The sequence below is a fragment of the Merops nubicus genome, unplaced genomic scaffold, assembly GCF_000691845.1.
Source record: "Merops nubicus isolate BGI_N331 unplaced genomic scaffold, ASM69184v1 scaffold9448, whole genome shotgun sequence".
NCBI classification, from domain to species: Eukaryota; Metazoa; Chordata; class Aves; order Coraciiformes; family Meropidae; genus Merops; species Merops nubicus.
This window is the reverse complement of record NW_008625111.1, coordinates 2,663-26,366: the sequence shown is the minus strand read 5'-3', so window position 1 is coordinate 26,366 and position 23,704 is coordinate 2,663. Positions and strand designations below refer to the sequence as shown.

Below are 23,704 nucleotides of genomic sequence, written 5' to 3'. Positions count from 1 at the left end.
TAGAGGTCACAAATTCCCCATGGACTCCTAGCCTTCAGCAAGGCACAGTGAGCTGAGGGACAGGCAGCAAGGCTTGCCTGCCTTCCTGGGCCATCCTGGTATGTGAGTGTGGGGAAGAGGAGCTCCCACTCACCTTAATCCTGACTGAGAATAGATCTAGTTAGAAATGTAAACTAGGGTGTAGCTCCCAATGTAGGCCATGGAGACATCTCAAGACCTATTCAGCCTACCCTATATCTGTGCTGGGCTATAGAGATACCAAATCTTTTGGCTTTAGTGAGCCTTGAGCAGGGCCAGTGCTTCAAGCCCAGCTTGAGGTTAAGTGGACGGGGTCAGACACTGCTCTCCCCTGTTGATCGCTGCAGTGCTGCAGTACATAGCAGTTGTTACTGCGTGCTCAGTGCCCAAGCCAGTTCCCAGGACGTGGGGTGACTAGTTGCCCAACCAGAAGGAAACAGATTTTTTTTTCTGAGAGGCTGCAACTGCACTTGTGAAGTGGGACCTAGCTCATGGGAAGGAAAGCACTGGCTATTTCCTGGCACTGACACTGCCAATGCATGAGGTCTTCTTCAGACTTATAGCTGAGATGATCCCAGAGGAGACCTGGGGCTTGCTTGCTTCTGCTCATTCTTTGGCACAGGGGTGAAGAAGTGGTGACATCGCCTTTCACAAACATCTGGTTATCTTCTGCATCTCACATCACCTTGCTGTGAAGTTCCAGGAGAAGTGGAGAAGTCTCCCTGGGAAGCTGGCAGGAATCTGCATGCCAATCACTGCGGCACTGCTTCAGACAGACTAAGCCTGGAGGCCACAGGCCCACGAGGACATCTCCTTTCCTAGAGCTAGCAAGCCCAAATGATAAGATTGTTTTCAGTCTATGAGGCCTTGTGGCTTCATATGGCTTTGAAACAGTCTCTTGCACAAACTCCAGCACAAATACTTATGTCCTGTCACTCGAAACTCAGCCTGGACCTCTCCTCTGGAGCTGTCACACTCCTGCTGCGTGTTGTGCTTCTGAACAGCACCCATACTAGAGGCTTTACAGCACCCACCTCACAGCAGATGACACAATGCTGTAGGAAAAGCAATGAGTTCTGTCTTTAGCATACCCCAGCATGAAGCTGGATATGCAAATGTTTAGCAATATGCTTTTCATTTTGTGGGGAGAAGGAAAAGGAATTGTATATGGCAAAGGCTGAGCATATTGAGATCATGTCCCATTTCTTGCCAGCTTTCATGGATTATTCTTGCACTTCTACTACCTGAGTTGTGTAGAGAAGAACTTGACAGCACCCATTCTGGCTCTAAAGGCAACATGTCTCCAAAAACATGGCAGGGGAATGGCTTATGGAGAAGCATTCAGGCATGAGCAGGGCCAGGAGCTTGGCTGAGCTCTCCTGCTCCAGTTCCCAGTGGAACCCATCTGACATGTGAACAAGGTGCTGGTGGTGACAGGGTGGGATGGGAGCCAACATGAAGTGAAAAGCAGGAGTATTGTAGTAAGAGGAGGGGACACGATGGGAGAGTACTAGGTAAGAAATAAGGTGCTCGACAAGCACAGGACATCCTTATGGCCTCCTCCTCCTCCTGGCTGGTGTGGGAGGAGGCTCTGCCTGGGCAGCAGCACAACAGAAAGGTGCAGTGGGGGAAGGCATCTCTCGTTCTTGGGTGTCCAGTGCTGGCTGCCACAATGCTAGGCTGTGGGCATGTTAGGGCCCTTTGAAGGTCTTCCAGAAGCATTTCAAGGTAGGAGGAAATCCCCCTGGGTCTCAGATCACGTCTGCAGTGTCTCACTGGGAGTTGGGCTGGCCAGGAGACAGAAGTCTGCTGTTCCTCTTGTAGACAGTGTCTTCTTCCCTGATGAAAGGGCTGACTACTCCCTCTTTAATTACAGTAACGAATTTAGCAAGTTGGTAGCAGAGGAGTATCTCAGCTTCTTTGACTTCACTGGCCTGACCCTTGACAAAGCACTCAGGTGAGCTGGTCTCTGGCACTCCCGCGTAGGGCCTGGGCTGGACAGAGCGGAGCAGCGCGGTGGGTTTCTCCTCCAGGCTTCCCGATGACATGGAGGCTGTCCATGTGATAGGAGCAGGGACCGGGGGGAGCTCCAGGTTGTCGTTTAATCTTTGCTTTGGTGTCGTGTTTGGCACAAGATTCTGCCAACAAACGTGGGCTTCAGCAGGCGGGCCCACAACCTGCTTCCCCATGGTGGAAAGCAGCTTTCCCAGGAACTCCATCCCATACAAAATCAGAGCAAGTGGAAGCAACTTCTTCCCTTGGGACAGACAACCCATCCTGGTGCCATCAAGCCAGAAATGGGTCAGATCTCAGCTGACAGCATGTGTCCTTATGCAGCTCAGAGCTGACACCCTTTGCATTGCACCTGCAGGGGCCCGGGCGTGCACAGGCTGGGGGGGAGGACAAAGACCTTCCTAGCTGCGCTGAGGACCCCCTTTCCATCTCTTTCCTTAGCATGGACACTGTCCAGCAGATTGATCCGTGACATCGTGTAAATATCACTTCTTCTCTTTGCAGGACATTCTTGAAAGCGTTCCCGCTGATGGGAGAGACACAGGAGCGGGAGCGGGTGCTGATCCATTTCTCCCGGCGGTACTGCCAGTGCAACCCAGAAGAGAGCACGTCCGAAGGTACCGCCTGCTTCCCTTGGCTCCAGCGTCCACTGCGCCCTCCTGGTGCACGTGTCACACAGCTCGAGTGTAAACCCGACCATCCAGAGCTAGGCCTGAGTAGCACCCACTGGGCAGGCAAGGCTGTAGCTTCTCCCTTTCTCTAGGATCATGCCCGGTTGATTATCCTTGCCCTGGGAGGGACAGGGGACACCATGTGCCAAGAGAGCCCAACCAGGAGCTGAGTGTCTGAGTGTGTCTCCTTCAGTGCGCATGAGCCGTGCTGAAGAGCGGCTCCTCAGCTGTAGCCTGGATCAGTGTTTGTGCTTTGCCCAGCACCAGGGGAGGTGGTGAGGCGTTCTCAGGGGTTGCAAATTACTGCAATAGTGGCTTGCAAAGTGGTTGCTGGCAGTGGGCAAATGAGTGGGTGCTGCTACCTCAGACCAAGACCTTGTCCACTGAACGGATGAACACACTTCCATGCTGTTGGAATGCTGTTGGCTTGCCACACGCAGGAGTTGCATCCCTTGCATCTACAACCACAGCAGAAGAGAGCATAGCTGGATAGAAGCTGGGTAGAATTCTAGGCTCACTGGAGTTGCAGAATTTGTTAACTGCTTTCAGATCCTCTCCACTACATTTTATTTTATTTTATTTTATTTTATTTTACATTTTAAAATGGAAAAGGTCATTCCTGGTACACATGTGCACATACACACATCCAGACATGAGCATGCCCTCATTTGCATCAACATACCTGCTTACAGGCATCTGGGAATGTCCCTTGGGTGGAAAGGGACATCAGCCATCAGGCTGACGACCTACTCTCAGCTAGCACCATGGCAGTGCCAGTCATTCCTCCTCCACTCCCTTCTGAATGGAATATGCCAGTTGTGCTTGAGAGCTCCTGCTTGTCCCCACCTTGCAGGCTTCCCAAAGGGAAGCAGTGCCTAGTGTCACATGAACCCTTTAGTCCTTCTGCCAAGACAATTGGACATATGATATATTCTCAAAATGGAATGACCTCTTTGTTATTATCAGTGGTAACCCAATAAATTATAGGTTTAGATTTCGGTTCCCTGTGTTTGTGTGATGCTCTCCCTCACTGATCCAAAGTCAACCTTCCCTGGGAAGGGTCTTCCACCTATAGACATTAAGTTACAGGCTGAGTTTTCAACAGCAGTCCTCAGCTAAAATATCCCAAAAGCCAAGTCCTGACCCCTTTTCAACACTTCCCCATGGAAGTGATCCCCAATTCTACTGCATCCACCTCCCACTCCTACAGACAAAGGCCTTGGGGCCCTTTCTCCCCTTCTGGTCCTCAGGTGTCAAATCCACTGGAGGTGGATACGTGAAAACACCAGCTTGAGCAGAGGCTGAGCTGGAGCACAGGGGGTCAGGGCTTTGACTCCATCCCACACCCTTCAGTGTGAGGGTGTTTTGAAGGCAGTGACTAGTCAAACGAAACACAAGCTTTACCATCTGGCAGCCTGGCTTACAAAGCTACTGATGGAGCCACACTAACCTCAGCTGTACAGAAGAGGAATTAGATCCCAGTTCTGAACACTTTGCGAGAAGGTGCATGTTACTGCAAACACAAATGAAACCAGAAATTTTGACTCTTCCATAGCAATGTGACCCTCAGTGGAGATGTCACTGCTGCTAGTAGGACCTGTTTTGAAAATGTTGTGCTCCTAAAAGATGCAAAACTATTAAGAATAAAGAAAACTGGATCTGAAACGTTACAGCTGCTGCTGTCATGACCTTTTCATCAACATTTAGGGCCACAGTATTGCCTGTGATGGCGGCAGCACCTTTCGTAAGGCTGGGGGGGACCACTTTCTTCAGAGCTGCACTCAGTGCCGGGCCTTGAAAAATGCCGTTGTAATCCAGGTACTACTTGAAGGTGATGCAACAGAGGGAAACAAAGCAGCTTCTTCAGATCAGATCTTTTGCAGACTTTGCAAAAGCATGCACTAGGTGCCTGGTGATTTGGGAAAGGTATTGCAAGCTCTTTCTTCAGGAAGCAAATTCCTTTAAGCTGATTGCATCCAGCTTAAACTTGCAAAGGATGTTCCACCAAGATTAGATTTGAGCCACTGTCTATTATCTATATTTGTAAAGAAATACCTCCATCTGTGGTGGTCTGTTGGCTTAGAGGCATGATAGAGTCAAGGCAGTTTTGTCTGGAGATGATCAGGCAGCTGAGTAGTTCTCAGAGCCCCCTAAGACATTTCAGGGTGTTGCTACATACTGAAGCATTAACTCCTGCAGTGGTGGAGATGTGGCTGTTGTAACACCAAGGGCCACTTCAGCTTTGCATATTGGGATGCTGCAGACAAAGGTGGCAGAAGCTCTGACTTGCTGTCCATTCGGTGGCATGGCTGTTTTTTCTCCCAGTGTGATGTCTTGGACCCATCATTAGTGCTTTCCTGCGCTGATGAAGCCCAGAGATGGAAGAACAATATGGTTGTGTTGTGATACCATGTGAGCTGAGAGAAAAAGTGAATGATAACTGATCCAAGGAACTGGGAAAGAATGGCATGTTTTGAGACACCAGCTCCACCTTGGGGCCATATGGGACATGATTTACCTGACTGAAGTGATACCACTGAAGTCAGGTGAAGATTTCAGCCCAGAGTCCCCCACAGAGACCCAAAAACACACACTGGAAAGGCACATAGTGCTAAGCCCAAAAGTGCTTCTTGTGAAAGTTAAGGAAGCATCTTTCTTAGGAAGCGGTTCTCTCTTGAAGAGGAAAATCCTTCATACCATGTCCCCAGGACTGTCAGGCCTAATAGCAAAATACATGGTGGTCCCATGAGAAATCCTTCCTTCCTCAGACCACATTTCTTACAGGAAAGGTAGAAGTTCATGTGAACCCAGCTTTCATCCTGGGCTTGTCTGTTTGGTCACATTCAGCTGGCAGTGTTTAGAGCTTGGCCTTGAGCGTGGGGTGCTCAGGGCTTGGCAGTCACAAATGGTGCCTTTGTTTAGTGGCTGACTGGGATGGGGACAGGCCACAGTTGGCTCTCTGTTGCCTCACAACTACCCTCACAAGATGAGACTAGTGACACTTCTCCAGCCAGGCCTGGGGGTATGTCACGGCCTGAGTCTAGGGCACAAATTCAGGGGCATCATGTCACGTCTGGCTCAGCCCATACGTGTGAACACACCAAGTCATGCCAGAAGCAGGGCCAGTGGGCTGTAGTATTTCTGCCCCTGCCTCTTCCCTGGTGCTCACCTTTGGTGAGGTCCTTCAGGGACAAGTTGATGTGCCAGAATACGTTTGCATCTCATCCTTGTGAGGTGATGTGTGGAGACTAGCCTCTTGACCTTGAACAGCTTCAGTACACAGCATGGTTTTGAAATAACAGCAAGCCACCAGGCTACCTAGTACAGAAAAGGGTTCTGTGCTGTCTCAGACTGAAGGAAAACTTCATGTGAGTCATTATTAAGTCAGAGGGCCAAAAACGTTGCACTCACTTGTAGCAATAGAGTTTGCTGAACAACTCAAGAGCTTATAGATTGCCCGGGATGGATGACTGAAGAGCCTGGGACAAACCCCTGAGGTGACTTATCAACTTGGGGCAATAAGCTTTGTTTACCAGGGTCTCTGCCCATTTCTACAATGGCATTGTGACAAAATGCATATGGAAGAAGACTGCAGAAAATCTGGTCTTTAGAAAGCCATTGACAAAACTGATTTAAAGCAAATTCCTTGGGGACCATTTCAGGAAAAGGTAAAGTTTGAGGCAAAAGTTTATATATTTTTATTTTTATTATTATTTTTTTTTTAACTATCTCATGCAGTTGTAGGAAACATTCTCTAAGGTCCCCAGACATAGCAACTAGCCTTGGTTTTTGCAATGGTCTGCCAAAATAACCAACACTGACACTGCATGGGAAGGGGAGTAATCAAATCCCTCTGCCTGTTGTGTGTTTCAGATGGGATTCATACACTCACCTGTGCGCTGATGCTGCTAAACACAGACCTTCATGGCCATGTAAGTAGTGCTTGGAGATGAATCCTGCCTTTTTTCCTTTCCCAGTACAGGGGTCTGTCCCCTTACGCAGGATGTATTGCTGGAAAACTGAGACAGGTTGGCAGAGAGTACTCTGACCAGCTCCAGGAAGATTTGGGACAGTCCTTAATGTGACTCTACACTCCAGGCAAAGGCATATCTCCTGCTTACAGCAGTCACCTCATACAGGCACAGAAAATGCAGGTTTCTTTCCAGGACCTGTTGCTTGCACCAGCCCTGTCCCAGGAGCTCTCAGGGAGAGGTCTGCACCACCAGTCCCTGTGGGGCTGGCAAACAACAGCACAAATGGTGCTGCTATTTCTTGTCCTGCAGACACTCAAGTCCCCGCAGCCCTCATGCTGCAAGGGACTGAGTGCTTTCATACAGGTCTAATTTTGAGCTTTCCTTCCCAAAACATGAAGTAAGTCCCAGCTCTTCCTTTTCCTCAAGATGTAACAGGCAGCCAGTGGAGAGTATCATATCAGAGAGGCCTCTGGACAAAGAGCAGGGTGAGCAAGGGCTCAGTGCCCAATGGTGTGACTGCAAAACAACAGAGGTTGTAAGAAGATGTCTCACCACCTTTTAGAGGCTTTCAGGTGGCATAGCTTGCATTTGTTCTTAGAAGATCAATCAGAGTGTAGAGAGAAGAATAGAATGGGAGAAAAATAACTACAGAGGGTATATGGAACTGGACATAGGGGACAGCACCGGGACATTGTGTGCGCTTGGGGACCTGCTATAGGATACATCTGGGAATATGCATGGACTCTGTGTCCTGCTCTGTGCTGTGGAAGGCTGTAAGCACTGTTGACCCAGATCTCCTCCCTGCTCTCCAGCCTTAAGGTGCAGGCGTAGAGCATGGCTATGAGCCTCAGAGGGTTGTGCCCCCTCTCCAGAGGTAGAGGGGCTCCTCAAGTTTCAGGTCACTGAAGTACCTTCTTTCATAGCTCTTCTGAGAGCTCAGACCTGGAGCCTTAGGCTCCCCAGAACTTGTGTGAAAACTGAGACGGCATGGGGGGATGTCGTTTTACAGCAGCCTGTGTATATGAATCCTGCACACCCTTCTTCTGCCCCATAAGCCCATGATTTTCAAGCTGTATAATCAGCTTCTGCCTCCAGATGGTAAGAATTTGTTGTGCATCTGCAGAGGATTGCCCTGATTTTCTCTTGTTAGCCTGTTAATGAGAGGACAGTAAGCCATAACCTAGCTCTTTTCTTCTTTTGCATACTGGTTTATAAGCACCTTTGAGAGGAGCGTTTTTCTGTGTGAGTGGGAAGAGGACACTACATGAGGCTCTTCACCTATGATGGCAAAGATGCAGCTTCACCAGTGCCACCCTGGCAGTTCACCTGGGAGACCCTCCCCATCATTACAGCACAGCTACTGCCTTCATGACAGTGGCAACATGTGGACACGGCAGTCAGTGAAGGGAATTACCGGTTCCTGCAAGAGCACCCTTTCCAGATGTGCACTGTGGCCTGCACCAAGCTGGCTACAGCTGCTGTGGCCTCATCCTTTGGGGAACAGGCAGCCTATGACCAGCATTACGGTGGCCACTGAGTCCATGCTCACCCATATGGCTGTCAGTAATGTGGGTGGGCAAAGCATCTCTGCACACATCGGGATACCAGTTGGGCTTCTGGGAGGGTCCCACAAAGCATTCATCCTTCAGCCAAAGTGGTTGGAAAGAAGGAAATATTTTCATCATTCAGGAGCAAAAACAGCACTGTGGCAGAGGGCAAACTATGCAACTTCACGCCAAAACAGCCTTATTCTGGCTAGTTTTTTTAATTAAAAAAAAAATTGCAAAATATGTCTCTGGGAAGATGGAAATTATTGAAAAGGCAAAACCCCCCATAACCTCCAAAACCATACCATTTCTATTTTTCATTGACAAGCTGTTTAAAAGGCCTGTTAAGAAAAGATAATCTCATGCTATCTAGGCAAAAAAAAAAAATAGCTTTCTTTCAACCAGGTGTAGCAATGCCTAAGCTTTTCTTTGAAAAAAAACCTTCTCTTTAATTTTCCACATGTGTGACATTAATTTCTTCTTCTCCTTCTCCTCTTTTTTTTTTTTTTTTTTTTTTTTCCCTTCCTTCTGCTCCTGGAACCTCTCTTTCTGCTCTTTAACCCTTTACCAGGTGGTAAGTGCAGTCATTCTAGTGTTTTGCTGTAAAGCACTGGCATTTGACTTGTTTTTTTTCTGTCTTAAAAAAAAACAAAACAAAACAAAAACATTTTCATTTGTCTGGATTCCCAAGTAGTTGTGCAGTGTCCTTCACTACCTAGCAACCCATTAGCAGCTGTTACACAGTGACATGAAATTTTCCTTGTGTAAAGAAACCTCCCTAAACAGCAGTGTACCTGGGATTGTGGGACTTGATCTCTCACCCCTTTTTATTAAGGATGCTGTCATGATGCTGCATACCATTTTTTATTTTATTTCCTTTTTTAATATATTGCATTATGTTTTGGTGTTTTGCTGTGCATTGCCATGGAGTAGGAAATTCCTTCTGTTAGGATGATTGATGATTGGATGTCGTTGATGTGTCTCTGTAAAGGGATATTTTCCTACAGCAGCACCTCTAGAATGGGCTAGGTCACCATTCCAGCAGTGGCCACCACATATACGGAGTCCAAGTTTAAAAGTAATGACATTGGCACTACAACATGGAATTTGCACGTGGCCATGCTGGAGTTTTGATTTAGTACTGTTGATTTTCTATGGTAGATGTACTCAGACACTGTTTCCAAGCTGTCTTCAAACTGAGACACTCCATCTTCATAGAATCACCTGGAGCTGGTGTTTAAAAGCCAGCAGTCACCTACAAACATTACAAACCTTGTAGTATAATTCAGGGTGTTGCAACTCTCTACCTTGCTCTGCTGGTGCTGTTTGAGCTGCAAGAGACCTTATGACAAAGGCCTCCGTCCCTGCCCTTTGGAAACAAAGCTTTGGGATGTCTCCTTTTAGACCATCAGTGTTATCATTCATTGTTCAGGACTGCTGGCCATGGAAGGACGGTGGCAAAGCAACACCTCTGCGTCACTGGCACTCACAGCTGTATTTGGGTACTTCAGTGAAACCTAGCTTCTGGAGTCACATCACAATGTGGCAAGCTTTAGCATTTGTTCAAAAAGTGGGCCAGCAATTCTCATGGCCACTGAACAAAGCTTGAAATGGAATCCCATGAAGCTCCTAACTCCACATGCCCATTGCTGTTAATCTTACAAACTCTGTGGTAGAATCACAGAATCGTAGAAAGTTTTGTGCTGGAAGGGACCACTAAAGGTCATCTAGACCAGCCCCTCTGCTATAAGCAGGGACATCTCCAACTAAGTCAAGCTACTCAGAGCCTCATCAAGCCTCAGTTTGAATGTCTCCAGGGATGGGACCTCCACCGCCTCTCCGGGCAACCTGTTCCTGTGATCTATCACCCTCATATTAAAGAACTTTTTCCTAACATTTAACCTAAATCTACCATTAGCATTTGTCCTGTCACTAGAAACCCTTGTGAACAGATCCTCCTCTGCTTTCTTATAGGCCTGTTTCAGGTGCTGGAAGGTGATATTGTCCTTAAGCCAGGCTTATGGTTTGGTGTTAGCAATACTGCTGTGTTAGTAGCACTGGCAGACCTGAAGAACTCTTAGATATGAGCAGCCACTGGCGTCACCTGCAGAGTGACATCAGTCTACCCATAGCTGCTTTGTGTGGCCCAGAGGTCACTGGTATCCAGAGTCTGCAGGTTGGTTCCCCACAGTGGGGTGATTTTGTTTCTGCAGCCTAAAACACAACCTCTACCAGATCTCTCGGTCCAGTCACACCAAAGGTCCTCACTTCATGCTGAAGCATAAATGCAGTTTTTTTGTTTTTTCCCCTGAAGATGAGTATTAGTGAGAGATCAAAAGAGCCTGTGTAAAAGCAGGGCCTACTAGGGGCATAGTGCTCATACTGGGAACCTCACAGGAGATATACCCCACTCACCACTTCGCAGCTGAAATGTCTGGTGACTGGGGCCTCCAGCCCAGAAGCTCAAATGGTTTAACACCTCACAGGGGGGATGCTGGGAAGAGCTCCCCAGATAGCCACTATTCATGGCCTCTGGCCCCCAGAAACCTGCTTCTCATCCTTGGACTTTCACATGGCACCTGCTTTTCCCACTGAGCACACAGCTCCATACTCACCTGCTCAGCCTCCTAATGCTGGGACTTGACAACAGCCAAGAAATGCCAGGCCATAGCCCAGAGTCTTCTGGAGGTGGACAGAGCCATCCTGGACACTTCAAGAGATGGTCTGCAATCATCTTGAGTGAGTCAGCTCAGCAGCAGATGACTAAGGCCCAGAAAAGGCAGGAACCCAACTGTAAACAGGGGAGTTACACTTAATTGAAACAATGGGACAGCAGAATCAGCCCTGTTTACTCACCATTAGACCAACCTCATCCTTTGTAATTTATTATGCACTCCAACCACCGTTGTGCACCTTGTCTCTGCGTCTCTCCATTCTCATACACTGTATACACCCATCCATCTCTGTCCACCCATTCCCCTACTGTCTCTACCCATTCATCTAACTATCCATCCATTTTTATCTATTTAATCCACTGTTCCCTCACTCACTCTCCACCCAAGCACACCATGGTGCTAGCTGACTGTGACTTCTTCTGCTTTGCTGCATGGCCTGGAGAAAAAATGGGATGAAGTTCATATCTGCCAGGAGGACATATCAACAATAGTAGCTACATGTGGCTGTGAAGCAGCCTCACTGGCTTGTTCTATTGCTGCTAGGTGATTCATGCACCACAAAAAAGCAAAAATCTCTGTATCTGGCCAGAAATGAATATGCAACTCCCTGTCCAGAGGTTCGAATTCAAAAAGGGACATATAACATCTGAACACTCAGCTTTTAGGTGTGCAGATACATTTCCCTGAAGATTATGTCCATATGTTACGATCTTACTGAATCAGGAAGATGGCCTACTATGTAAGAGGGCACCCCACTGCACCCTCGCAGTGGCTCTTTCCAGAGTTCTTCCTGGGATTCCCCATATTTGCTAAATACTGTTGCAGTGTGTGAAAGCTCAGGCAGTCCCTGGTGCTCATGCCGTTGCTAATGAGGCATTTATGATCACAGAACTCTTTCCTTGAAAGGGTTGATCAGACAAAACTGCAAAGTCCCTGTCCTGGAGCAGTTTTTTATTTTCTCTGTTCAGCTAGTGTTGATGTAGAGGCACTTACAGGGCTTTGCATCTGAGCAGTTGGCTCTAGCCCATTTCTCAAAGTGGCAAGCTGAATTGCTAAGATATTATTGACTTGAGGTTGCATCTGAGCCGGCCCAGCATCCTGTGCTCAGTTCTGCTGACAGCCAGCCTGAACCCTGCCCCTGACTCTGCAGTGCTTCCACAACCTTGTCCAACCAGCTGATTCACACTATTAGCATCCTTGCTGGAGCTTTCTCATCACCTCTCTTGGTTGTCAGAGAGTAGGTGTGTTTTCATCCTTCTCAATTGGTCAGCAATTAGCTGCTTTTCCACAGTGTGACTGTTGCCTTTGAGCTCACAGATCTTCTTGAGCAAGAGGCAGCTCACAGAATAAAAAAGAAGCCATCCCTTGGGATTAATACATGTCCTGGATGCAATACATGAGAAAACTAATGGGTCTGTGAGGCTTGTGCCACTTTCTCTCACTGCATGCACTCACTTCCTAAAACTTGGAAGTCCGTGCAAGTCCACTTGGCCTCTGCATCCCTTGCTGGATCCTTGCAAAAAGATCTCTGCAGGCAGAAAGACCTGTGCTATGCACTCTGCTTTCCTGCCTCAAGGCAGGGATAGAAGTCATCATCTACTCTGCCCCAAGCAATGTGGTGCCTCAAGGTCTCAGGCAACAAACCTACTCAGCTCCAAAATCCCTCTTTTTCTCACAGAGGTTCATTTCTGCATTTTTATTGTGCTCTCTCACCCTCCTTCCTTTCTCCATCCACACATCATTGTGAAACTTGTTTGGTTTTTGTTGTTGTTTTTTTTTTCTTTTCCTTTACAACAAGTCCATAAATCTCTCTTCCTTCTGCTGGGAAAAAAAAAAATCCCTAGCAGCATGTCTACAGGTTTCCTTGCATCTCTTCTGCAGTGAGGGTACCCACTGAGCACCAGCTGGCAGTAGCCTCTAGTTACAGAGTCCAGTTATGGACATTAGTTGTGGGGCTTCCCTATGGGAAAGCAAGGATGGCTGGGCCTCTTGCTGTGCTGCACTGTGTCCCCAGGCACTGCGGATTTGCTACAGTGCTTTATTCCTCTTTTTATTGATTTCTCAAGGGTGCCAGCTCATCTGGAGGCGTAATTGAGAGTATCCGACAGAGCTGCTCAAAGGCAGTGCTGGCTCCCTGCGTAGCCAGAGAGTATGTCTGCATGCACAGATGGCAAGTGAGGGGGCACTGTGGGCTAGTCCCAAGGCCTCACTCTTTGCTGATGCTTTCACTTGAGGAGAAACCTCCAGGTGACCTGCTGTGCATATTTGTGGGCAGGGGTTTCTGGTGTCAGTCTCTTTCAAGAGGTTATTTTCTTGCACTGAGGACACATCTCACTCTGCAGGGCACCTCCTATATCATCTGCTGCAGCTTTGTCCCCTCCCAGTGACCCACTGAGGCCCTTCTTCCTCATTGAGTCCCTAAGCAGAGTCCTGCCTCTGCTGTTCTTGGCCATCCTCCCAAGTCCTCCTGGATGGCCTCTCTGTTGAAACCTTGATACAAAGCCCACACAGTGTCAGGATCTGTTGAAAGCCTTAGGATCAGTGGTGGCAGCTCATGCGCCCCTCTCACTAACTCTATTGTCCACTCCTTGTGATGTCACCATGGGGTCTGTCCTTAGGGACTTCAGGGTGTGAAGACATGGCACGGGAGACACCTGTGTGTCCCTTTGTGCTACCAGACTCCTTTTTTGGAAACCTACAATTCCTACTGATACCCCACACCTCTGCTCCAGTCCTTTGGAGAGGTTGGATTGCAGGAGGAGGCTTGGAAAAAGGCTGCCTGCCTCCAGCCCCTTGACCTTTGCAGGCTGAAAAAGTCCCCGGCTGTCATTGTGAGAGGTGAAGGGTTTGGGAAGACAGACTGATATCACGGATGCCGGATGACCTGGCGACATCAACACTGAGTAGTCTTGGCATCAGTTGATGATGAGTGTGTTCCAGGTTGTGAGATTCAGCCAGTGTACTTGTATTGCCACAGCCCTCAAGTTCACTCCCTACCAGTAGATGGATCACCTCTGTTCATAATAGCAACCGAAAATGGTTGCTCCAGAGGACAAAGGAGTGCCCCCCTCATGCCCGCCTTTGTACTAGCTTTATAGCTGAGCTGATGTCACACGGTCTGGAATATCCCTTTGGTCAGTTCAGGTCAGCTGTTCTGGTTATGTTCCTCTCAGACTCCTGCCCCCCCATCCCACTGTAATTACATTGGGTACTGTTAGAAAGAGCCTTGGTGCTGTGCGAGCACTGCTCAGTGGTGCTCACAACATGGGTGTTACCAACACCCTTCTAACTCCCAACACAGAAGCCCTGCACCAGGAGGGCTGCAATGGGAAAATCAGCTCAGCCAGACCTGATACAGAAGGACAAGTCATTGCCCAATGCTGACTGTCTTCAGATGCTAGCACTGCACGTTCACACAATTTCACACATGGCAGTCTTGGACACTGATCCAACAGTTACAATTTCAAGGCAGTCTGAGTGCTTGTCTTGAGTTTTGAGACACACGCCCTGCACCAGAACCAACCTAGAGACCAGAGGTGAGATCACTTAGAAAGTTTAGAGCAACAGCTGGAGAAGTTATTTTCATGTGTTTTATTTTCACCACTGGGGGGAAAAAAAAAAAAAAAAAAAAAAGAAGTAATTTGAAATATTCAAGTGCTGGCATAAGCAGATAAAATAAAGAGCCCAATAGAAAATTAGAGCAGAAGACTTTTCATCTTTCAGCTCTTGGAGCAAACTCAGGTTTCCCCACCACATATAAAATTGTTCTTTAGAAGACACTCTGATTAAAGTAAAAACTCTCTAGAAGTTTAATGAGCCTTTGCCTTCGCTTTACAGAATATTGGCAAAAAGATGTCGTGTCAACAGTTCATAGCAAACCTGGATGGACTGAACGATGGGAAGGACTTTGCAAAGGATTTGTTGAAGGTAACGTGATATAAATAGACAGTGGGATATTGTCATTATTCCTGTAGTGCCCCCTCATCCTGCTGGGACACTCTGAGCCCTTGCACCAGCATTTTTCAATGCATAATTGTTTCATTAGAATAACTGTAACCCACGTGTGTAGACTCTGCTAACTTGCATTGAGCCACCAGAGGTCTATTCCCTGGTGGTGTTTCATCAAGATTTGTGGCATATCTGCCCTCAGAACATACCAAGGGGTCCTCTCCCATGCAGTAGCTCTGTGATGCTCCAGACAATGCACAGAGCAAGACACCCCCACACCCCAACGTGTGACCCTCTGGCACTGACACTTTTCTCTGCCTTCACTTCCATGTAATTGGATGTAGTCCTCCAACTCCACTATTTCAGTACAATGGGATTTTGGTTAAACATCTCATAGTGAATACTTTCTCTTTCTGCGTGGTTTAGCACCACAACTGTTGTCTGCATCTGCTGCAGGTCCAGCAACCCGACCTGGATTTTGCTGTACGGAAGGAAGTTAAAATGTCCAGTGCCACAACAAGACTCTCACATTGTGCCTTAGACGACACCCCCAGCTCCCAGCAGATGTCACCCTACCCCACCCCTCAGGACGGTCAGGATGACCCATATTCTCCTTTCCTTGCCCATTCCTACTTCCTAGTGCCCCAGGGAAGCTACTGGAATATTGCACAGGAGGAAATGGAAAAGCTGATCCTCGAGGTCATTCATCCCTCCTTATGGCAACATTCAAGCTTCCACTGTCCCTTTCCCCTAGTCGAGACACTGTAGATGTCTTCTATCATTTTTGTGGTGGCCAGAATTTGCTCAGGATTAGGTGCAGCATGCAGGGTTAGTCCTGGCTCCTGAGCAAGACTGGCTGCCAAACCCCTCTGCTACTGACGTGTCTAGTCCAATACCTAGGGTGATAAATAGAAACGGGTCTAGCAGGACAGCAGTTGACTCGCTCACTGCTGAGTACTTCTCCAGGAGAGTTCAGCAAGGAAGGTATCTCTCTAAGAACACAGACAGGGTGTGGAGGAGATGGTCTCCACAGCCCAGACATGTCTTTCATAAGAGACACTGCTTAACACCATGTTCTTGTTTCAGACACTGTATAACTCCATCAAGAATGAGAAGCTAGAGTGGGCCATGTAAGTATGTGCTAAGCCTTTGAGAGCTACTGCATCTTTCAAAGTAGCTGACAGGTCTTGAGTAATGTTTTTAGCACCAGAAGCTCCCAGAACATTTCCTGCCAAGCCCTTAAGCACTGAAGTCCCTCCTGTAGGCAAGCTGGGTTTATTTATGGCTTAGACACAAAACCAGATGGGGAGGCTGGTGGCAGTCTATAGACAAAGGGTCCACAGGAACGATCTAAAGAAAGGGAACGTCCTCTTTGTTTACTATTGCACCCATAAAATGCTGGTCTCTCTCCAGGTGCTTCAGAGATCTTTGAACAAGAAACTCAAGATCTGGGTTTAATTTGCTCCCTGAGACTTTCCATCTCTTCCACATAGTTTCTTCTGGAAATAGTATTAGAGAATCACTCAGGGAGGAAGTGACCTTGTGAGATCTCCAGTCAAGGTTCCTCCTTAAAGTATGGTCAACATTGAACTCAGACCAGGATGCTCAGGATTTTGTTCCGTTTGATCCTGACAGCATCCAATGATAGAGAACTTACAGCCCCTCTGGATCCATGAATCAATGCTTAATTTTTCTGAGAGTGTAATTTTCTTATCTGTTTGAAACCACTGTTGTTTTAACTTATGACAATTGTCTCTTGTCCTCCTGCCATGAACCATAGTGAAGAGCCCGGCTTTGTCATCTCAGTAACTTTGGAAGGCTGTCACAAGATCCCTCGAAGACATTTATTCTCTAGGTTGAACACACCCAGTTCCCTTAGTCACTTCTTACATTGCAGGTTCTCCAGCTCCCAGGCATCTTGGAGGCCTCTGAGAACTCTCTCCACCTTGTTAATGGCTTTTTCTGTGTTGGGAGCCCAATCATGTTTGCTCTACTAAGACATAATGCAATAAGTGCAGAGTAAAGGAGAATGATAAATTCTCTTAGCCTCCTCACTGTGCCGCTGTTACACAGCCCAGAATGCTCTTGTCCTCTCTTTCTTCCAGGACACACTGGCTGGCTCCCATTTATCTTGCTGTTCACCAGCAGCCCCAGGGCCTTTTCCACAGAGCTGCTCCCCAGCCAGTCAGCCCCAGCTGACCCTTCTGCAGGACCACCCCACCCCAGTGCAGTACTGGGTGCTGCATCTAGTGAGGCTCCTGTCCCTCTAAGCAGTAGTCCTGTACCTCTCATTTTTATGTCATCCACAAACTCGATGACACGTGCTCTATGTCCTCCAGATCATTATTTGTTACCCTGAAACAAATCTGGGAAGAGCTAGCATGATGGACTCCATGACAGGTTCATGCAGCATCTTCCTCAGCCCTTCTACCGCTCTGCTACCCATTCCTCCCACCCAAAGCACAGGCCAGGACCCTCAGCAAGGGGTGCACAGCGCTCCTGAGCCCCAACACCTGCCCACCGCTGCCATGAGGAAGCCAGCGACAGACTTGGGCCCTTAGGCTAACACAGTGGACATTCCTCTCCTCTCCTCTCCTCTCCTCTCCGAGGATCTAGGACTGTGAAGGACCCGCTGCACCATTAGCCCCATCACCTGCCCTTCTCCTCATATTGTCCTGGTTAGAAAAGTGTCTGGACACCGTTTTATCCTACCTCCTTCCCCAGCTACCTGGGTCAAGCTTTTTCAGAGCTCCTTATGGGCCAGTGTCTCCTTCGGGAGGGATACAGCCAGCTGGTGGCTGCGGAAGGGCACCAGTTTCTTAGCGGGTCACGTAACATGGATTTCGCTTTCCAGATAATCTTGTGTGGCATCGGTGTGAGGGAAGCAGCAGCGCGGGCTCTGCAGCAGAGGCCAGGCTGTGAGTGGATTAGTCACGAGAGGGAGCTCTGCAGCTCCACAGAAGGTGCTGGTGGGACAGTTTATGTAAGGGTTCCGCAGACGGACCTCTGCCTGTAAGGGTGCAGCAGAAGGACCTCTGCTCGCTGGATGAGGGCAGTGGTTACACAATGCCTGCCAGCACGGGCTCCCTGGCTCTTCCTAGGGCTGTCAGCCTTCTGGGGTCCTGCTGTGGTGGTGCAGCTCCAGTCAGCAGCATCTCTCTCACCTCCTGCCCTCTTTCACCCACCCGACTTGTATCCTCACAACCTCTCGTTCACTCCACACCAGCCTGGGACCTGCCTTGCTTCAACCCGCAACCTTGCTGGGCTGCAGAAAGACAGGCTGTGACAGAAGAGACCTCTCAGGTCCTCTGCTGTGGGACAGATGCTCCCTGACATGGGGTACCTGTTTTTCTTTCAGAGCCCCTTTCACTGAGTCCCAACCTTACACAGGCAAGACCTTCTTCTCCCTGCCTGCCTCCTGTCTTTGTCCATCCCAAGGAATGAAATGCCCTTGCTCACAATGTCCAACCAGACAGACAGGCAGATGACCATCCTCACAGCAGCATGCAGGAGCTCAGAGGGGTCTCTCTGGTGCAGCTCAGAGAAGAGAGCCCCCACTAACTCCCCACCCAGGCCTCGTGTCTGGGCTGTGCCTCAGCCCCAGGACTCCTGTGGGTGCTGAGGGCTGAAAAACCATCCTTCTCTTCCAAGTGGTGTCTAATGCTTTGGCTATCTGAAGTAAGCAGGAGGGGTAGTGTGGTTGTTTACTGCTGACATCTCAGGTAGTGGATTCACCCCTGAATCACTCCTCAGCTGAGGTTTGGTCCCAGTCTAATCTGCAACCTGAGGTGACCACTCATTCTATTTAGACATTGACAGGATTCTCTGTAGCACACAGGGCAGAAACTCCCTGTTTGCTCTCTTTCCTTGATGTCCTATTTCCTTAATGTGGGAAATATCACTTCTCATACAAGTTCTAGTTTCCATGCACCAGAGCAGGTTTTACTCCAAATATGAAGAGGCAGGCTTAGTGGAGTCTGTGGACACTTCCCTAAGCTGCTCAGTCCTTGCTGTTCAGGGTCCAGGATGAGGAGACCTGTGTGGAGAAGGAGTTTTCATGGAAATGACTAGCATTTCCTGCTCTCTGCTGGCCCACCCTAAGGACATGAATTGGGAGCTGATGTATAACCTATTACAGGGTATGTGGTTTTATGATCAAGTGGGCCATCTCTAACATCTGCAGAACATTGGTTTCTCAGACGTGCAGAGGACATTCTTCAAGCTCCTTCAGTACCTAGGAGGCCCCAGGTCCTGCCTCTCAGAGGCTGAGAAATCCTAGTGATACTTGGTCTTCAGCTAAAGACCTCCTTAATCTCAGATTTTAGGCCACAGAACTAGAGACTCTCCCTGCAAAGTGGTTGTAGTCCTCAGCAATGGTGTGTCTGCAGTTTTCTGGTGTTCAGACAAGCATCCATTCCCTTATCTGTTTTGAGTAACCGCACAGTTATTATGAGAGTTACCTGTCACCTGTGTTCCTCTCAGCCATGTCCAGATCACCACCATTGGCACACTCTGCATGTTATAGTCCCTACTTCTCCTTCCATTTTCTTTCTCAGACTAATCTTGTATTAAATTGCTTTAAAACCAAAACAAGTAGGGCAAACTTTGACTCAACGCACACTTCCTCCACTCAATCTCTTCTCTGACTTTGTTTCGAAGTGATGAGGACGAGTTGAGGAAATCTCTCTCAGAGCTGGTAGACGACAAATTCGGAGCCAGTGCGAAGAAAGTGACAAGGATTGTTGACAGCAGCAACCCCTTCCTGGACATCCCCCAAGCACTGAATGCAGTGACCTACAAGCATGGTGTCCTCACGCGTAAAACCCACGCAGACATGGATGGGAAGAGAAGTACGTGTTAAGGGGATGGGATGAGATGTGTCCTAGGCAGTACCAGAGCCTTGCTCTATCTGCTGAAGACTTTTCCTCACCACATCCCAGGGAATACAAGAGAGATCCCCAGATCCATGAGTGCTAGGGCACAGGGACAAGATGATTTTTTTGATGCATTTGTAGACATGAATGTTCTCAGGAGGCCTCAGAGTCTTCCCTTCTCACTGCCAAGGAACCTAACAATGCCTGTCTCACACAGATAGACCTGGTCTTCCATGCTGTTCATGGGCATGATCCTGAATCCCACACTCTGAGCGGTGGGGTGAGGCTAGTTCCACAGTAGTTGTCCACTCCAGCCCTGACCTTGGGGACAGTCTGGTATTCGAAGTTTTACTCCTGTCTATATTCTTTCATGTGCTGGAAACAGCTGCCATGTGCTGGCTGGGCAACAGGCTGCCTCATAGTTCTGCTGTCAGCATATGGGATTACAGGAAAGGTAAAGGAAAATATATCTGGGAACTGTGATAGAGATTAATGAAACCTTGGACAATGCCTCTTGTTAATTGATATGATTGACCCAGTCATTGCAGCCAATTAAAAGTCTTGAGTAGACATTACCACCAAGGATCTCTCTTTCTTCCAGCAGTTTTGTAATAGCCCATGCCTAGAGGATCTGCTGTCTTGTAGTGATGCAGGTGGCTCCTCTCACCTCCCGCCCCTCTCTAGCTTCTAGCAAGCTCTCTGTCCTCAAGTCCATTAAGACAGCTGGTGGTAATGCACCCTCCTCAGTGGAACAGAAGCTGCTTTATCCAGAGTATGTCTACCAAACTTATCTGAAGCAGAGGAGCTCAAGGAATGTCTCTGCTGCTCAAGCATTTAGTCCAAGGAATATGAACCCAGATTTGGAGGATCACAGAATTCCTGCATGTATTCACTTGTGTATTCTCTGTACCAGTTCATCTCTGGGTCTGGCCTGCTTGTGTTTCTCTTGGGAGGCTGCATCTTCTAGCCCATGTCTCTAAACACACGTCCCTGCAGACAAACTGCTCATAATCAATAGCCTGGAGGTGTATGAGGTCTGGGCATCAGTGCATGCCTGTGGTGGGTCAGGAGAAGGGTTGGTATTGACAGATATGTGATGATCAAGCAGCCCTGGCAGAAGCATTCATGTATAATTAAATGTTCTTCCTTTTTAGCTCCCAGAGGAAGGAGGGGTTGGAAGAAATTTTATGCTGTGCTTAAAGGGACCGTCCTTTATTTACAAAAGGTAATCATGGTGGGCTATCCCATTTGCTGTTTCATAGTGTCTCCAAAGCAGTCATGCTGTCTTAAGTAGAAGACTTATAGATGCAAGTGGAGCTGAATCCATGTCCTAATGAATACAGCGCTCCTCCAGTATACAGAACTGGAGTGTGCTGTCATCTCTGGTGGTGGTGCCCATGCTAAGAGCACAGATCTGATTCTGAGCAGCTTTACTGAGTCTGGTATGTACCATACTTAAAGTTTCTCTTCTCCTTCAGGACCTTGCTGTCAACTTCCATGGGTTGCCAGGAGACACTTCCTGCCTCTCTTCATCTCTGTTTGTTCTGTAGCAACCTCTAGTCCACACAAGCATAAATCCTAGGTCTTCATGGGAGCCAAAGTCACCATGGCAGAGCTTCCCTGCACGCTATGGCATTCAGCTCTCTGCTTTTCAAGACATTTGGATGCTAGGAGGTTTTCCACAGTTAGTCTTTTCTGTGGGAAAATCCAAGGAGCCTGTGTAGGATCTCACTTGAATGGCAGCATAAGCCAGCTAGAGATGCCAAATGTCTGCTCATCATGCAATGGCATAACCCACTGAACTAGGTCTGAACTACCTTAGCAGCACACGCTGTGCAGTAACCCACTGAACTCACCCTGCTGGAACAGCACTCCCTATGGGTAGATGTTCCTGTGTATCGCAGTATTATCTCCAAAGCAATGAGAGTAAACAAACATTAGATTATATAAGAAAGGCAGGAAGATCCTCAGGGCAGCACGGAATTATGATTCAGACTTCATAGCACACCCCAATGATTCTTATGTTTTGCCAGATCCTATGGCACATGTCACAAAGCCAACAGAAATCTGGCAGGAGCTGAGCGTAATTTGCAGTATGAGTTGCTCTTAGCCAAGTGGCATTTTTGCAGCCTTGCCACTCTCTCTTGGAGCTGAGAGAAACTGCAATGTATGGGAGAGCCCAGAGCTTCTCCAGCCCTCTAAGTCTGGTGTTCTTCAAGCTAGTGGCACTCTTCTTACATCTCTAGTTTTGTTGTCTCATTACAAATCTCCACATGGAGTCCACCAAAGAGGTCCTCATGCTGACTGTGGGTGGTGCAAGAGGATTTAACTTGTGCAGAGCTACTGTCAACATTTAATTTTGGGGGGGAAAAAACCCAAACAATTTCATCAAAATCACAGGAACCAGTTGGATCTAAATTAATTTTTCCTCAACAGCTTGTCTTTGTGTCCAAGTGGAGAGCAGTGACAAGTAGTATTCCTCAGGGATACTGGGACCAGTGCTATTTTACATCTTTGTCAGCAACATGGACAGTGAGACTGAGTGCACCCTCAGCAAGTTTGCCGATGACACAAAGCTGAGTGGTGTGTTTGACATGTTGGTGGGAATGGATGCCACCCAGAGGGACATGGACAGGCTTGAGAGTTGAGGCTGTGTGAATATCACAAAGTTTCACAAGGCCAAGTGCAAGGTTCAGCACCTGGCTCAGGGCAACGCCCAGAATCAACACAGGATGGAGGATGCAGAGATGAAGAGCAGCCCTGTGGAGAAAGACTTGGGGGTCTGGTGGATGAAAAGCTGGACATGACCCAGCTACGTGCATTCGCAGCCCAGAAGCCAATTGCATCCTGGGCTGCACCAAAACCAGCATGGCCAGTAGGTCAAGGGAGCACCTCTGTTCTGTTCTGGTAAGACCCCACCTGGAGTACTGTTTCCAGCTTGGGCATCCTCAGCACAGGGGAGACAGGGATTTGTTGGAGTGGAGTCAGAGGACGCCACAAAGATGATCAGGGAGCTGGAACACCTCAACTATTAGGACAGGCTGAGAGAGCTGTGGTTGTTTAGCATGGAGAAGATGAGGCTCCAGGGAGACCATCCAGTCCTTAAAAGAGGTCTACATGAAATATGAGGAGGGATGCTTTATCAATGACTGTGGTGATGGGATGAGTGGTAAGGGTTTAAAACTTAGAAAAGGCAGATTCATATTATATATTAGGAAGAAATTCTTTATTGTGAGGGTGATGAGACACTGACATATGTTGCCCAGGGAAGTTGTGGATATCCCATCCCTGGAAGTGTTGAAGGCAAGTGTTGAGCAACCTGGTCTAGTGGAAAGTGTCCCAGCTCATGGCAGAGGGGTTGGAACTAGATAATCTTTAAGGTCTTCTCCAACCTAAACCATTCTATGATTCTGTGACTTCTAGGACATGTTTCTTGGGATGAGTCTGTTGAGGGGGTATGAAATAAACTTTCAAGACAGATTTTTTTTCCCATGCTAAACCAAAATCCAGTTTACTGAAGATTTTCTTGAGTGCTTGGACAGCACTAGAAGGAGCTGTGAAGCCAGCACTGAATTATTGCTGCTGATGGGGCAGAGGGATAGAATTTTCTTTGCTGTACAAGGCTAGCGGCATTAATCATCTAGACTGTTATATTAAAATAGTTTTTTATATTAGTATTGGGTGTTTAGAATTTAAGTGAGGATGAGACTGATGTAGCAATTAGAAGACCCATGTTCTTATCTAGATGACTTTCAGGAGCAAATGATTAATAAGAGACTGAGGACTTTCTTTATGCAGAAGGACTGAAGAAGAAAAACACCTAAGATTTGGCTAAGTTATGAAAGTGATAAATAACAGCCATGACTGATGTGTAATTAGCAGGAAGGACTGGAATTGCCAAGGATGTCCCAAGGAAGTAACATTCGGGACAACAACAAAAAATTAACCTGATGAATGTTTTGGCAAAGTGTTTGCATAAAGAGG

The 23,704-nt window shown here is 47.9% G+C and overlaps 1 protein-coding gene across 1 annotated transcript in view; it reads left to right on the top strand.

Moving 5' to 3' along the window:
• Positions 1-20,945, top strand: part of LOC103778000 (PH and SEC7 domain-containing protein 2-like) — a gene marked incomplete at its 3' end in the record, with an annotated part of 33,520 nt that extends 12,575 nt beyond the window's left edge. Inside the window, exons 4-10 of the mRNA XM_008945568.1 lie at positions 1,895-1,975; positions 2,536-2,648; positions 6,576-6,634; positions 14,736-14,825; positions 15,933-15,976; positions 19,506-19,696; positions 20,875-20,945. Coding sequence (XP_008943816.1) covers positions 1,895-1,975; positions 2,536-2,648; positions 6,576-6,634; positions 14,736-14,825; positions 15,933-15,976; positions 19,506-19,696; positions 20,875-20,945 — 649 coding nt within the window. The remainder of the gene's footprint in view (positions 1-1,894; positions 1,976-2,535; positions 2,649-6,575; positions 6,635-14,735; positions 14,826-15,932; positions 15,977-19,505; positions 19,697-20,874) is intronic.
• Between the last annotated feature and the right edge of the window lie 2,759 nt (positions 20,946-23,704).